Source organism: Macrobrachium nipponense, chromosome 22 (genome assembly GCF_015104395.2).
Source record: "Macrobrachium nipponense isolate FS-2020 chromosome 22, ASM1510439v2, whole genome shotgun sequence".
Lineage (NCBI taxonomy): Eukaryota > Metazoa > Arthropoda > Malacostraca > Decapoda > Palaemonidae > Macrobrachium > Macrobrachium nipponense.
Window position 1 is genome coordinate 78,103,796 of NC_087213.1, and position 17,500 is coordinate 78,121,295.

At 36.6% G+C, this 17,500-nt stretch overlaps 1 protein-coding gene across 1 annotated transcript; it reads left to right on the forward strand.

Annotated features, from left to right (window-relative positions):
• Positions 1-2,481: 2,481 nt before the first annotated feature.
• Positions 2,482-9,809, forward strand: LOC135198817 (tubulin alpha-8 chain-like). Its single transcript, XM_064226784.1, has 3 exons — positions 2,482-2,612; positions 7,863-8,079; positions 8,516-9,809. The coding sequence occupies exons 1-3, from the start codon at positions 2,610-2,612 to the stop codon at positions 9,646-9,648; spliced, it is 1,353 nt and encodes a 450-aa protein (XP_064082854.1). The 5' UTR covers positions 2,482-2,609; the 3' UTR covers positions 9,649-9,809.
• The last annotated feature ends 7,691 nt before the right edge of the window (positions 9,810-17,500 follow it).

The following is a 17,500-nucleotide window of genomic DNA, read 5'->3' on the forward strand; positions in this document are numbered from 1 at the left end:
TAGGGAAAGGCATCCTCATCCTTTAACAGTTTATTTGAATGCCGACGTTTCGCGACGATTTCCAAGTTGCATTTTCAAGGCTAAATATATATAAAATTTGCGAACATTAATATTCAAATTAATTTAATTTATATTAAAAATGTAATGGCAACAGCTCTCAATAAGTAAAAAGTTAAAATTAAACCGTACCTTCAAAGGCAAACAAATTACAAGTACAGGACTTCACTAAAATCTTAAAAACACCTACTTATACAAAAGAAAGAGTAAGACTAACAAAAATAAATAAAAACAGAGTGAGGCAAACCAGCTTCCCAAACTATGCTATGAACAATTTTATAGAGGACGTTTGGGTGTTTAACGACGGTACAGTCTTTTTGTTAATTATCTATTCTAAGATAGTCAGGTCGTTGTTGTTCCGCAGTTTCCCCAAGATGGAAAAATCCTTGCTGTCAATATAGGTTTTACATGTTTTTAATGATTACGTATATTAGATTGTGCCGGATTAGTTAACCTACTGCCTGTTCTATGGCTTAAGCCCCTGTGGGAATCTATTTGAACCTTCAACAGCCTCTCCGTGCATCCCACATATGTCCCGTGATCACATCTCGGGCAATTGTATTTATATACGACGCTGGACGAAAGCAGAGGACTGAACCGGTCTTTGACTCTAAACAGAGATCCAATAGTTAAGGGATTTTTGGGGATAATTTTCAAGTCCACAGCCGGAACTTCTTTTGAATAACGGTTGTGCAAGCTCTCCTGAAGGTATCATCATGCATGAAAGGGAAACTTGCATACATCTTCAGTCTCGGCACAGTAGATACAGGTGTTGAATGCAGCATTTTTTCCATTAGCAGTTTGTTACGATTTTCAGATCTCTAAACAAACTGCTAATGGAAAAAATGGTGCATTCAACACCTGTATATATATATGTATCTACTGTGCCGAGACTGAAGATGTATGCAAGTTTCCCTTTCATGCATGATGATACCTTCAGGAGAGCTTGCACAACCATTATTCAAAAGAGGTTGTGGACTTGAAAATGATCCCCCAAAATCCCTTAACTATTGGATCTCTGTTTAGAGTCAAGACCTACTCAGTCCTCTGCTTTCGTCCAGCATCGTATATAAATGTATTTTTTTTGCCTTTAAAAGTACTGTTTAATTTTAATTTTTTACTTATTGAGAACTGTTGCCATTACATTTTTAATATAAATTAGATTAATTTGAGTGGTAATGTTCGCAAATTTTATATATTTTTAGCCTTGAAAATGCGACTTGGAATTCGTCGCGAAACGTCGGCATTTAAATAAACTGTTAAAGGATGAGGATGCCTTTCCCTACTACTTCCTTCGGGATATATCTTCTTTGAGCTCCAGCTCCGGCCTATGTATATATATATATATATATATATATATATATATATATATATATTATATATATCTAGCATTTCATTATTTGGGACTTATCCTCGTTGCACTTGAGAACAGTTGAAGTTGAGCTCGGTGACTGACAGCTTTTAAACATGACGCATACTGTGACACACGCACAAATGCATACGTATATACGAGTGTGCGTGTGTGAATAGGACTATTTCATTATTTATAGTCTCCCACCTCGTTGTACATGAGCTCGGTGATCAGCGTTTCATTATATATATATATATATATAATATATATATATATATATATATATATATATATATAAGTGTGTGTGTGCGTGCGTGTGAGTGTGTGCGTGCGTGTGTGTGTGTGTGTGTGTGTGTGTACATGAGGAAACGCTAGTCACAGAGATCGTGCAACGAGGCTGAGACTGGAAATGATGAGATGGTCTTCTTCACAGTGGTAGCTAAATGTAATTTGAAGTTCCTCCCTCCAAAATTGATATACCTATCTCACAAAAAAAAAAAAAAAAAGTCGCTCCAGCTGGACTTCAGGCACTTAAACTCTTCTCGGCACTCCCCATTTATGAGCTATCTTGCATCACATCTGCTCAAATGGCCCAGCCGTGTAAAGCATTCACTTTCATGAAATTATTGAACCTTTCTATCATCTTTGCAATGTGATAGCCGGATAATATTTAATCCTATATTTTTACGTACTGAGGGATCGTTCACTGTACTTTTTTGTTACTCTTAACTATTATCGACCATGTGCATCGCCCCATCATTTCCTTTCCCTGGATTACTTAAGATCTATTTACGTGCTTTTATAAGTAAAAGGTATGAAATAGTATTGATGTCATAGTGAAGCCAACAGAAAAATTGCCAGCCATTTCCTCTTGTACAATGCACTGTACTAAGCTTATTATGATGATGCCTCGGTATATGTATATTTCATCTCTGATTCAACCAGTAGGTACATGTGAATTTAATTTCTGCTATCTGGAGTCTTTATCAGTTTATGTACTCAAGAGTCATACGTAGATAAATGACGTCATAATTTTGTATATATACCTTATCTGAAGAAGGACGCCCATTATTATCTCCCAGATGCTCTAATCCAGAACACGTTAGACGCTTCTGGTATTTCGGGTGATCTAAGAGACGCTGCCAGTCATTTAAGGGATCCCTTCGACTTGCTTGTCAATCATTTATCACATCACATCAGAATGGTAAGCAGTGTGATTATTTCAAAATTTTTCGGAAGAAAGGGGCCATTACTTTTCGCACGTACGATACTGAAGGTTAAGAATTTTGTTCCTTAAAGCCGATTTCTATCAGTACTCTGAATTGTATCTATTCTACATAGTAGTACATGGACAATGTATATAACTACTGTATTAATGGTGATGTGAATGGTTTTTGAAAAAGATGTTCCGTTTCTTGATAAAAAGTGTCTGGAAGTCCATATTTTCTGTGACTATCCTTTCCATTGAAGTGTACTTACAAAGTGATGAATAATTATTGTTTTCTGTTAAGTCAAAGTATAAAGCATAACAACTAATAAAGTAATATGCACGCTATTGTTAACATAATAAATTAATCAATCAATAAAATTGAAGAAATATTCTTGAATTTCAGTGTCATCTTTCAACATTATAAGTAAAATTCTGTTAACCAAAGTCAGTACTTTAAATAACATCTAATAGGGTAGAAGGGCATAGACAGCATACCCAATTTTTCTTCTTAATGTAACTAAAATAACATTTTCAACTATTTCATCTTGTATATAACTATATATGAATGCAATGACATTTATAGAAGAAAAGGTCCAGTTTTGGGGAAAACGACCCCCCCCCCCCCCCCCCCCGCCCCCCATAAAAACAAAACTCTGGGTATGGGCCTGAAATGTTGTAATTGTAAGTCACTACACCCTGGAATGAAAAACTTGCCATATAATATTTATCAGTCCAGTACGTGTATATATATATATATATATATATATATATATATATATATATATATATATATATATATATATAATATCAAGCCCAAATCATTTTTAAGAGGGAACTCAATATACCTTGGGAATAACTTACCCCCAAAGGGAATTACAGTTGATAAGCGCATCTGTGCAAGCTAGGATTCGAATGTGACCTGATTAGGAAAACTGTCAGACAGCGACTTTGCCGCCCAGCGCAGAAACAGTTATCAATTATAATTCCCGTTTAGTGTAAGTTTTACCCAAGGTATAGTGAATTTCGTATTAAATGATACCTGTGGCTTAATATTTATGAATATGAAAAGCCACACCTGTATAAATGACAGAAATTTACACACACATGTATATATATATATATATATATATATATATATATATATATAATATATATATATATATATATATATAATCTCCGTCCAAAATGCGCTCCTCCAGGGAATATATATATAGTATTAGTAAATATAACACGTCAAAAGGGTCAGGAATACTCAAATAATTTTGCACTGAAATCTTGATGACAATGCTGTTTGTCGAGTGTATGAAGATGCTCTGGATTTCTTGTTTAAGATTTTATGATAGTTAAACTTGGATTTCACTACTAGCAGACTACATGTTACAGGAAACTGAATAAATGAAAAATTATTGAGTTTGACGTAGGATATTTCATATGAGAGAAACTTACATGGGATTAACATGGTCGCGCAAAAGTATATCGTTTGCACTCGATTTCAGGTAGAGTCTGAGATACAATCTAATCGTGGAAACGGTGGGCGTATCAGTACGTTCGATTAGATAACGGACTCTATCATTCACGTTCAATCTATCAGACCATCTTCCTACCTGTGTATCTTACACATACTTAAGCAGCAACTCCTGTTGAGTAGGGTTCGTGTTCTAGAGAATGCTTCCAAATTGGAATGTATCAGTACTTTCGTTTACGTAAATGCCCTCGCTATTATATCGGCGGGTCGTGTATTCTGTCAGTCCTTGTGCATTTTCCAGTTTATCTTGAGATGCTTGTATCTTAGAAGAAGAAGAAAAAGGAAGATCTGGGTTTGATTCAGAGATAGATAAAGAATTAGTGACTGAATGATCCTGTTTTGGTGTGAGAACATTTTCTGGTGATCTTGAGTAAGGTTTTCTCCATGGTTTTGGTCACATTCTTGATACACTGGATTGTTAATAGTCTGGAGGTTCAGTCAGTTTGCTTTCATTATTTAACATCGTAGAAATATTTGCATATACAATGGCCGAAACAGTCCAACATGTTATATGTTCATCCAACATACATACATGCATACAGATATATGTATATTTGTGTAAATGCACGTTCATAGGCGTCGACGGGCCTCTCTCTCTCTCTCTCTCTCTCTCTCTCTCTCTCTCTCTCTCTGTAGACATGTATGGTTGTGGATTTCTTTGGATGCAATTACTATATTAAGTTGAAATCCCTGTGTATTTGTGATTGTCAAAGCCCAGTGAATGTGAATATAGCAAAGGTAACTCAAGTAGCATCCTAGAGTAAGAAAAGATTATCTTACCTGAAATTCTGCCGTTAATAAATAAAGTTGTTGCGCAAACGCCTTTGGTTCCTGCTCTTTCGAGGCTGTTATGACTGTATTTTTAATTCTATTGATATTTTGCGATCAGATTCAAATTAAACCATTCAGGCAAACTGAGCAAGTTTATAGCCATACTAGAAGTTTATGAGCTAGGCTCCCATTATGCTCTTTGAAAGGTAGGAAGTCAAGCGAATGGCATCCTCGCATCATACTATAATGGGCGTAATGTCTGTCTGTCTGTCATTCAATCACGGCCAAACGGCTGGTCAGATGGGCATGAAACTCGACAGGGTTATGGTGGGGACCCCTAAGATGGTTTGTAATGGGGTTTCATCCAACCTACCCCCCTCCGTTGTAGGGGGTGGGGGTGAGAAGGGATTCCCTGAAACGGAGCTGTTTCTGTCCGTGAAACGAGGCTGGTTATTCCCGTAGACTTAGTTACTTTACGATTTTTCATGCATAATTTCTGTACAACTTCTCCGGAGAAAGTCGCGAATATTTCAGCTCGGACACAATAGAAGATGAAAATTATCATCAATATCCGCAAGATTTTTTTAATAACTTAAATCCATCGGGACTGCCAGTGCACAAAATAACGTTGAAGAAGTACTGCCCGGTAATGTTGCTTCGGAATTTCGATCCTGCCAACATACATAATAAAAAGGAAACTGACAAGTTCCTACTTTCTACTCTTTTTTTGGAAGACACAGGATCATAAGAGCATTTATCAGTAGCCATAACGCACTGACATACAAATTGCGTCTTTGCAGTAACATAATGAAAAGAAAGATACTTTATTATTTGTATCACCGTGCAAAGTAATTGACAAAGAAATGAACCAATCAAGATCCTTGTTCCGTTAAATGAAAGTCACCAACAAGAGAGAGAGAGAGCCATTTAACGACATTAATGCACTACAATTTTATAATTTTATCTTGCTATCGAAAAATGAGAGAGAGAAAGAGAGAGGAGATAATTTGTGATTTGAGAGCTAAGTAATCCGATAATCCCATCACCGTCTTCGTTACTTGACTTACATTGAGAGAGAGAGAGAGAGAGAGAGAGAGAGAGAGAGAGAGAGAGAGAGAGAGAGAGAGAGAGAATCATTAAAAGAGGGTAAACAATAATGAATACGAACTTCTTTACATTCATTGATCGTCCCTTCACTTACTTTAAGAGAGAGAGAGAGAATATCATTAAAAGAGGGGAAACAACAATGAATAAGAATTTCTCTGCGTTCAGTGATCGTCCCTTGAATTACATTACGAGAGAGAGAGAGAAAGAGAGAGACTATTCGTGTAATCGCCCTTATTTTAATATTGCTGAACAAATAGTACATATAAATTTTTCACTTCTGAACCTGTATTTTATCACCCATCGTAGATGGGTAAGTTTGCTAGTATTCCAAATGATGATTATGCATTATTTATAAATTACATGTTAACTGGTATAAGGGTATACGAAATAAATAGTTGTTGGTCAGTTTTGCCAAACTACAACAAAGCAATGGATGACCAATACAACTCTGGAATGAACTGACAGATCTATTTAAGGTTCAGGCGTGTGGTGTGGGAGGGGAGGGGAGGGGAGGGGATGCTGGCACTCAAAAAAATTCTAAATACTGAAAAAGCTGTTACAACCTACAGCTAATTTTTTTTATATATCTTATTTGATACTGCTTCAGAAGACGAACAAAGAGCGAGAGCGTTCCAGCGAATGACGAACAGAGTAGCAGAGGTTTCAGGAAAATACAAGAGAAACGAAATAACAGAATTCTGGACATGGCTAACCCCTGATTCTTTAAGCTCGCTTGTGCAAGATTTTTTCCTCACGTTTTGCTTTCTTAAATAGCATTTTCGCAACAATAGTCACTTCTTTTCTCAATAGTTGGACAACGACAAGTATGTCTGTTCAATGAAATTAAAAGGAATGTGTTAAAACCACAAAACAGAATGTTTTTGTTGTTGCTGATTTTTTCCTGAATAAAATCAGCAACACTGAATCAAGGGAAGGATGAATTTCAAGTTCACAGTTGGCTAAAAATACTTAAGCGTTGAAACGCACGTTTGCCTTTCTCTCCTCTTCGCTATCACGCTCTCCAGATAAACATGTCTACTGACCTCTGCGAGATCAGCTCAGAACAGAGGTAACGTCTGATTATTTCGAATTTCTTCGAGTAAACTGCATTTGAGGGATCACAGATTTTGATATGAATGTTAAAGCCAGATTTCTTGCTAGAGAGAACTGAAAAGTTACTTTGGATGGTCAGAGAAGTGGATGAACGGTTAGTAATTTAAACTTATTTTATGAACGATAATTTTCTTATGCATGGACGAAGACTCAGTACAGTTTATTGTGTTTGTTTGTCTACCTCGTTTCATTTTTTTCTGTGCTTACTTGGGTGTTATGATGTAATACAGACAATCCAAAACCAACAAAATGTGATTCTAATATATCATTTGGATAAAATGCATCATGGACTTGTCATTCTGCTGACAAAAAAAAAAAAAAAAAAAAAAAATCCGGGATTCATTAGTTGGGTCAAGAATCCTGCAGTGTTGAAGTAAAAAATCACATATATATTTTTTTATTATCTATCAGATCATGATTATTGTAGCAGCTAGTCTGGTATAATAGCTACCTTTTAAAGAGTCTAGAAATAATATTTAAAGCGATACGCGTCTTAGCTAAGTTTTTTCGTATTCCATATAAATACAGATCCTGTAAAAATGGAGTATATTCTTTCACAGTTTTGTTGAACTGCCCGCCTTATCATCATACGAGGCTGAACTGAACTGAGGCTAAGCTTCTATTGTTATTATATGACTAAATGTTTACAAGTACGTTTTTTTTTATTCTGTATTGAATTTGTTTAGTAAGTCAACTACCATTTTCTCCAATTTGTTTTCCTTGAACAGAGAGAAGTAATTTCCATTCACGTAGGCCAGGCTGGTTGCCAGATGGGCAACGCATGCTGGGAGCTGTACTGTCTCGAGCATGGGATTGAAGCAAATGGTGTCATGCTGAAAGACGAACAAAAGTTTGAGTCTTCGTTCACGACTTTCTTCAGCGAGACGGGCAGTGGCAGATATGTTCCTCGCTCAGTCTTCGTGGACCTTGAACCAACAGTCCTTGGTATGAGAACTATCTATAGTACTGTATTATTGATCAAAGTACGGTTTTATCTATTGTTTCATAAGCAAATTGTTATTCGTTTTTCTATCTAGTTTAGAACGGGGAATGCCAATGATCAAACGATTTTCTGATTACTCATAATACAGCTACACAGTAATGTAAGCCAAAAATTATTGACAAATATATTATTATTGACGATATTGTCAAAAATATTTGATAAGTATAATCGGTCCTTAGAATCCCAGCTAGAAAAGCAGCCTGTTAAACTTGACATTATGTAACAATCCTCAAAACCTCTTATATTATGCAGTTATAAAATAGTGGTGAATTCAGTTCTTATTTACCTTGTTAATGGCTTAATTCTTGTTGCTGTTTTCGCCATGTCTCTGAAATGTTCCTGTTCGTCAATCTTGCTAAACCAGATTCTTTATTGCAGATGAAATTCGCACTGGCAAATACAGGCAGCTGTTCCATCCAGAGCAATTAATTAACGGCAAGGAAGATGCAGCCAATAACTACGCCCGTGGCCATTACACCATAGGAAAAGAGATTGTTGATCAAGTACTCGACAGGATAAGGAAATTGGCCGACATGTGCAGTGGCCTTCAGGGATTCCTTGTCTTCCATTCCTTCGGAGGGGGCACGGGGTCCGGATTCACTTCTCTCCTGATGGAGAGGCTCTCTGTTGATTATGGCAAGAAGAGCAAGCTAGAGTTTGCCGTGTACCCTGCCCCTCTAGTCTCAACATCGGTAGTCGAGCCTTACAACTCCATCTTAACGACTCACACCACCCTCGAACACTTCGACTGCTCCTTCATGGTCGACAACGAAGCCATTTACAGCATCTGCCAGAAAAACCTGGGCGTTGAACGACCAACTTACTCTAATCTGAATCGTCTGATTGGTCAAGTTGTGTCCTCCATTACTGCCTCCTTGAGATTCGACGGTGCACTTAATGTTGATTTGGCTGAGTTCCAGACTAACTTGGTGCCGTACCCAAGAATTCACTTCCCACTGGTGACTTACTCTCCCATCATATCCACCGAAAAGGCTTACCACGAGCAGCTATCAGTCTCCCAGATTACGAGCGCCTGTTTCGAACCTTCTAACCAGATGGTAAGATGCAATCCCCGCAACGGCATGTACATGGCTTGCTGCCTCTTATACAGGGGAGACGTGGTCCCGAAAGATGTCAACGCTTCTATTGCGCAGATTAAGACGAAGAGAAACATCCAGTTCGTCGACTGGTGCCCCACTGGATTCAAAATTGGAATTAACTACCAGCCGCCTACAGTGGTACCGGATGGTGATCTCGCAAAGGTATCTCGCGCTGTTTGCATGCTGGCAAACACCACGTCAATTGTCGAAGCGTTTTCTCGACTTAATTATAAATTTGACCTCATGTACACGAAACGAGCCTTCGTCCATTGGTACGTAGGCGAAGGCATGGAAGAAGGCGAGTTTATAGAGGCTAGAGAAGATCTTGCCAGTCTTGAGAAAGACTATGAAATTGTTGCTGGCAACGAAAGTGACCATTCGGATAGTGAGGAGGGTCATAATGAATATTAATGTATCAAAGTTATAGTTCGTGCAATTGTGGACTGCAGGGTGAAAACAAATTTCTAAGATTCATCGAAAACACATTTTATTAGACTTTAGCAAGTTTGTATCAACACAGCTCACTAAGTTAGTCTGTGAGCTTAAGAGAAAGAAATAAAAGAGGAAGTTTCGTTAGCATCTCATTAATTTTTATGAATATATATATATATGTATATATATATATATATATATATATATTATATATATATATATATTGTGACGAAGTGTCCAAAGAGTATCTGGTCTGGACACCATTTATACTTGGGGGAAGTAGCCAAAGATCTGGGTCTGGACACCATTAATATTGGTTAACCCAAATTGCCATTTGTACTTGTTAGTGCAAGAGACCCTTATATTCCTGGGTCTGGGACACTTTTTGTAATTGGGGCACAGTTTGATCAAGTACTTGGTTATTGCTTACCTCACTACAGCCAGACACCTGACCCCTCATCACAAATACTAAACGGCTGAATACTCTAAAGGTGACAGTGATCCCCTTGTAGTACTTAACAGTCAAGAAAACAATCAGTCTAAGTTCATTAAAATAGATGTGAGGTAATCTTAATTAATGGGCATCACTCCTTCACTAATTTCAAATCTAAGTATTTCCCTGGTCCTGATTCATTTGAGGGAAACACCACAATTACCACTCTATATTTCTACCTAACCAAAATAAAATATATTATATTATATTATTATATACTATTATACAGTTATACTGGTGGTAATGAAATTCTCACAAAAATTTTAAATACAAAATTTTTTTTCTAAATTCAAAATTTATAAGTGAGATTCACAATCTCAGGGAAATTGTTATTACTTGAAAACAAAAGTTTAATTAATTCTTGAATTAATTATTAAGCAAAATTAGATCAAAATTTATCAAGAAAATTAATTAAATTAAATTATAAAGCAATAATTAAATAAGAAATGAAATTTAATTAAATAAAATAATTCACAAATGTTAGATACAAACAATTACACAATAAAATATTATTCAAACTAATTAAACACAATAAAGAAAATGCATAACATGAAAACAATTATAGCATTGACAGTACAAACATTAAGCATATAAAATGGACATGTCAAAAGAACAAATCCAAAGAAAAATCCATAAAAATAATAATTTTATCCAAACACTGTAAAATAAAATCTCGAAGTGCACTTCAAAACATTTGTTAAGTACCTTTATATGCAGTTGCAACTTCTCACTAAAAAAGAAAGGCCTGTTATAATCTTCAACATTTTCAACACTTTTGTGGGCGCCTTTACAAAACTAATAATAATAACACTATGCTCAGATTCCACAAACAACACATGCATTAAAAATTTATCTAATATTATTGAGTGACCAACTCACATATAAATGTGAGTTACGTTACGTTAATGAAACAGTCTCTCGAATGAGCAAGCGAAAGAGAGAAGAGATTTGAGAGAGAGAGAGAGGTGCTATCCCTAACGCAAGCGGCTAGGTTTCGGAATCGAATGAATAGTTTTATATGCGTAAATATGTGTATCAGGGTGAATGGATGTAGTTGAGTGTACAAGTCCGAGACGAAAACATATTACGTCATCTCTATAGGAATATCGAGTATGGGGCTCTTTGGCTGCGTTCACGTATGTCGATGAACAGGGCCCCCCCTTGTTTCGTCCCAGGACTGCTTGGAACGATAAAAAATCAGCTGGCTAAGGCATTCTCTAGATGTGAATAACAACCTTCTCTAGAGGCTTATAAACTCCTACTCTTTCTCTCTGTCTTACGTACGTTTTTCTTCTCTCCGCCTTATGTATGCTTAAAAAATGAAGTTTCTCACTACATAAAGATGTTATCTTTAAACGGAATCTGAACACAAAAACATACATTTCATAACATGATACACAGGTTCTGAGGGGAACTAATTGTATTGCCAAAATTATAATTGCATTACAAAACTTACATTATAAGAATATGATAAACTGTATTTGCTTCAGAGAAGGACTTATTTGTTTCACCATTCCCCAAATGGGCTAGCCAGGATGAATTGAATGAATAGGTGTGTCCTTTTTTGGAAGAAGATATATTTCCCTTTTCTAAAGCTCACGTAAAGTATTGAAAAAATTGAAATAAAAAGAACTTAGGCATTGGTAATATTCAGCTAGCTAAATTTATAAGCAGTTTGCTGATGCTATAATTTATTGGATGCTTTCAAATCAGCGAAAGCCTTTGTCGTATTATGTTTTTTATGTCTAATGAAGAATACAGACTTGTCAATCTGTAAAAAAGGATAATGACAAAACTACAAAAAGTCCAATGATTATAGAGCACAAAGGATATGAGTAAGTTCCGTCCAGACTGACAAAATCATTGTATAACCATTCCAATTATTCCGAAATACACGTTGACTGCAGACATTGATATCATTTCTGTTTGTTTTCATTGCTATGTTCAAGGATTTGTATTTGATTGATAAGACCAGGGCCGGATTTAGGCATGTGGAGGCCCCTGGGCAATCTATGTGTGGAGGCCCACCCTGCCTGAGGCGGGTGGCGAGCGAAGCAAGCCTCACCGGGGGGCGCTGTAAGCTCCACCGGGAAATCCTCATTGCCGGTCCTGCCAGTAATGAATTTTGGTCATCTTAGTCACGTGTGCAAAATGACCTCTCCTGACTCTGTACACTCGAGTATAAAAAGATTATAAAAAGCAATATCAAATAAATAGCATATGTTTTATTACCATAAATCTAAATATGTTAGTTTGCCTTCACTCATCAGGACTCTTCACACCTGACTGTACAAACTGACCATTTTTCGAAGGTGATTAGGAAGCATGACCCATACTCAGTGCCGCCGATCTTAAAATCAAAACCAAAGTTTCTTCGTAGAATAGAAAAACTACAGCGGTATCTGTATTTACAGACCAGACACTTTACGAGACTTGGCCCTTGCAAATTTGGTGATCAATATGTCAAAGTCAATGTCTCTGAGGATGTCATACTCAATGCTCATCAAAGCCAGGTGACTGAGTCGATCATGATGCATTGTAGTACGAAGTCTGTTTTTGATATGCCGCCCTGGGCGACCGCCTATACCGCCCATAGGAAGAACCGCCACTGATTACGCAGACATTGGTACAAATACATATGTTCAATAAATAACCTCACAGAAACCAAACAATATATAGAAATATTTGGAGTCAGACTTATATACAAACCGTCCCTTCCGATTTTGTCAACCAACAATGCATTCAAAAATAGATAGGAGGTAATTTTAGGGGTAACTGTAAACATAGCCTAAATTTCTAATAATATCACGTTTTTTACTTTGGTTTTACTGTACTTTTCCGTGATGAAAAAAGATAAATCATAAATATCCACAATTTTGTTTTATTCCTGACTAAAAAACTTTTATTCCTTATATATTTACTGAAATTAAAAATTATTTAAGCCTGGGTCCTTTTTTTGAGGCCCCCTAAAATCATAAATATCCACAATTTTGTTTTATTCCTGACTAAAAAACTTTTATTCCTTATATATTTACTGAAATTAAAAATTATTTAAGCCTGGGTCCTTTTTTTGAGGCCCCCTAAAATGTGGAGGCCCCTGGGCAGGTGCCCTCTTCCCCCCCCCCCCCCCCCCCCCCCCCCCCCCTAAATCCGGCCCTGGATAAGACCCTATTGACCGACGCCAAATATGCTAGGTAGAATAAAGGTCGTAAGAGGAAAGGGGTAGATTAAAGGCAAAATATAGATAACTACATCGGTATTATTATTATTATTATTATTTTTTTTTTCTTTTGCTCTATCACAGTCCTCCAATTCGACTGGGTGGTATTTATAGTGTGGGGTTCCGGGTTGCATCCTGCCTCCTTAGGAGTCCATCACTTTCCTTACTATGTGTGCCGTTTCTAGGATCACACTCTTCTGCATGAGGCCCGGAGCTACTTCAGCCTCTAGTTTTTCTAGATTCCTTTTCAGGGATCTTGGGATTGTGCCTAGTGCTCCTATGATTATGGGTACGATTTCCACTGGCATATCCCATATCCTTCTTATTTCTATTTTCAGATCTTGATAATTATCCATTTTTTCCCTCTCTTTCTCTTCAACTCTGGTGTCCCATGGTATTGCGACATCAATGAGTGATACTTTCTTCTTGACTTTGTCAATCAACGTCACGTCTGGTCTGTTTGCACGTATCACCCTATCCGTCCTGATACCATAGTCCCAGAGATCTTTGCCTGATCGTTTTCTATCACTCCCTCAGGTTGGTGCTCGTACCACTTATTACTGCAAGGTAGCTGATGTTTCTTGCACAGGCTCCAGTGGAGGGCTTTTGCCACTGAATCATGCCTCTTTTTGTACTGGTTCTGTGCAAGTGCCGGGCATTCGCTTGCTATGTGGTTTATGGTTTCATTTTTCGTATTGCACTTCCTACATATATTATTATTATTATTATTATTATTATTATTATTAATTCAGAGGAAGAAACCTATTCATATGGAACAAGCCCACAGGGGCCATTTACTCGAAATCCAAACTTCCAAAGAATAAGGTGTTCATTATGAAGTAAGACGAAGTAAAGGGAAAACGAGAAAGGAGAGACCCTATCTATTAAAACACACACCACACACACACACACACACACACACACACACACACACACACACACATATATATATATATATATACGTATATATATAATATATATATATATATATATATATATATATATATATATACACACAACAATGTATTTATTAGTGAAGACTATTAATCATGCATACCATTATTTTGTAGCTTCTCTATAAGAATTTACTGACTGTGGTCTTTTTAATTAAGATTCTGTACAACAAGAAAGATATGTTATCCCAATGAAGAAATACTGTTGAAATTCCAGTCAATAGCATTTCACTATAAAATTATTCTTAGGTAATTTTACAGAATTTTACTCTTATCATCCAGTCGTCAATAAATATCATTGGATCTTATCATTTTTAAGAGACTTTGCCTTATTCATTGTAAAATTTTTAGAAAGCTACGAATTAACTGTAATCCTAACAGAATGACCAAATCAAAGATGTAGCTCGTTTTCGAAAAATCAGGAAGATAATAATAATATTAATGATAATAATGAGGATGGTGTATTGAAAAAGCTAATGTTTGTGATGTAATATATAATGTTGATAACGTAGTGGAGACTTGTTTTTGTTTAGAGCTATTGCTTGTTATGGGATTCTTCTTTTGGGAGAAAATAAAATTGCTTCAGTAATAATACCCATGAGCTTCCCAAGTAAAGTAACTGATGACTGGGCGAATTATGGCGTGCCGTTCAGAAGCTATAATCAAAAGTTAAAAAAGTAATGACTCACTCTTGGGTAAAGGGAATGGCTCTTCTGAGAGAGAGAGAGAGAGAGAGAGAGAGAGAGAGAGAGAGAGAGAGAGAGGGGAGCATGTGATCGTTGTTTCGTAAATATGTTCCTCGGTATTATAGGCAGGCATTTTGCTTAACCTTGTCACGTAAAGATTAATGTGTAGTTATAGACAAAAGGCAAAAAAGGAAAGACAGACAGACAGACAGTTTTCTGTGGAATTACTGAAAGGTTCTCTTCACCCTCCCAGGCGACTGATTGGAGGAAGCCCTTGCTCAAGGCAGCGTTTGTGCTTGATCGAATGTGTTAGTGTAAAGTATAGCGTGCAGTCATACAGTATTTTCTGTATGTCGTATCCTCCTTCTCCCTGATATCTAGGATTTATGGAAATAATTGAATACACGCCTGTACGAGCATGATTTCACTACAAATAACGATTAAGAATAAAGACGAAGAAATAAATTTTCCTGAATAGAACTGCTGCATCCTCAAGTCGGAATGGAATGGAATACAAAATTTAGGCCGAAGGCCAATCGATGGGACGTATGAATAGGTCGTTCAGCCCTGAAAGGGAAATCGAAAGTAAAAACGTTTTAAGGGTGTAACAGGAGGAAAACCTCGCTGTTGCACTATAAAACAATTGTTAAGAGAGGGTGGAAAGTAAGATGGAAGAAAGAGAATATGAACAGCTTAGTCTACTCGTAAGAAAAACCAACACAAGCCCTAAGTAATGCCTGCAGTAAAGAGCGCGAGATACACTGACGGCACTCTCTCTTACGGGGGCTCCTCAAGTCGATGCACCATTAGTTCTAGTTATATTTTTTGAAGTTTCAAAACCTTCATAAAGTTATTTGACGCTATTTCCTATTCCCTGTATTACTGATATTCTCTCTTCAATGTTAAAACCTCAACAAACTTCCGTTGTGGCCCTTATTCGCAATCTGTTGTCATTCGAAGAAGACGATTTCAGGGATTTAAGACTACTTTGGCTTCAAGAAACATTTCAGAGCTACAAATCCTTGGAAAAACTTTGCGTTCTTCGGTGCTTGGAAAATCAACGACATCATAGCGAGTGGTAAACAGCATTTAATCATATCTAACAATATTTGTGTCGAAATGCTGACTTCGTAAAGAAATTTTGTCAGCATTAACAATCTGCAGTCCTTATGGGTCTTCGCCACTACCTTTGGGGCAAAATAACGGGTGTAACTTCACTTCAAATGGTCGATCTGCCCATCACCACGGCCTTTCTACTCTTTTACCGAAATCTTTTTTTCCTATCAACGTGATTATGACCTGATTATTTGTTCATTTTCAACGGAGTTCAGATCGTGGCTGTTTTTTTTTTTCTATTCACTGGAAATCGTTCTGCGGGTGTAAAAATAGACACTACTGAATAGGTGCTGTTCGGTGTAGAGCCTTGCGCAATTTCTTTTATTTGAACAGTAAAGGAAGGATTTTGCGCAAGTTGAATGAAATCTTGGGAAAATTTCTTATATTCTTTTGAAGACACAATGGTACCCAAAATTACAAACGAGAATTATTTTTTTGCACCAATACGTTTTTATACTTATTTCCTACACGAGTTAATATTTTAATAAATGTGCCATCGCCCTGAAACTGCAAGTTACAAAGACGTGTTTGTCACACATCCGGTTACGTCAGATGTATCAAAGGATTGAATTGCATCCTGCGTGACGTAAGTGACATCCTTTGACGTTTCATTAGGAGTCAAGTATCACTGGCCACTCCTTTGACCTAAAATTATTGTACGTTTTCTTTGGAGAGTTGTCGTCTGCCAGTTCCATCATTCCACGTTTCCGACTTTTGATAATATTTTCGGTTCCTTCAGGCTTCTCTGATTGTGATGCAAGCGATTTTATTTTCAGAATACTTCCAAATGAAATATGATTTGAAAACCACAAAATTTTAACAAAGTATATATATGTATATATTATATATATATATATATATATATATATATGTATATATATATGTATATATATATATATATATATATATATATATATATATATATATATATATGTGTGTGTGTGTGTGTGTGCGTGTGCGTGCGTGCGTGTGTGTGCGCGTGCGTGTGTGTGTATACTTTGTTAAAATTTTGTAATTTTCAACTCATATTTCATTTGGAAGTTTTCTGGAAAAAAAAAATCGCTTACATCACATTCATAGAAGCCTGCAGGAACCCGAAAATGTTATGAAAAGTCGGAAACGTGGAATGATGAAACTAGCAGACGACAACTTTCCAAAGAAAAGTACAATAGTAGTGTGTGTGTGTGTGCGCGCACGAAAAATCGTAGGTAAGCTTTCTATGAACACTTGCAACTATTTCAAGCATGGTCCTTCACATTTAGCTTTAAAGAGTTAATTGCTCATACTTCATTAATGACATTATTTTAATCGAAGAAAGTAGTGAAATGAAGCACCCTCCTAGCTTCCATAGTCCAAATACGTT

Excerpts from the sequence above, each read along its gene's own strand:
- LOC135198817 (XM_064226784.1), top strand. Across the intron at positions 8,080-8,515 it reads CCTTGAACCAACAGTCCTTG|ATGAAATTCGCACTGGCAAA; the intron begins GTATGAGAACTA and ends TCTTTATTGCAG.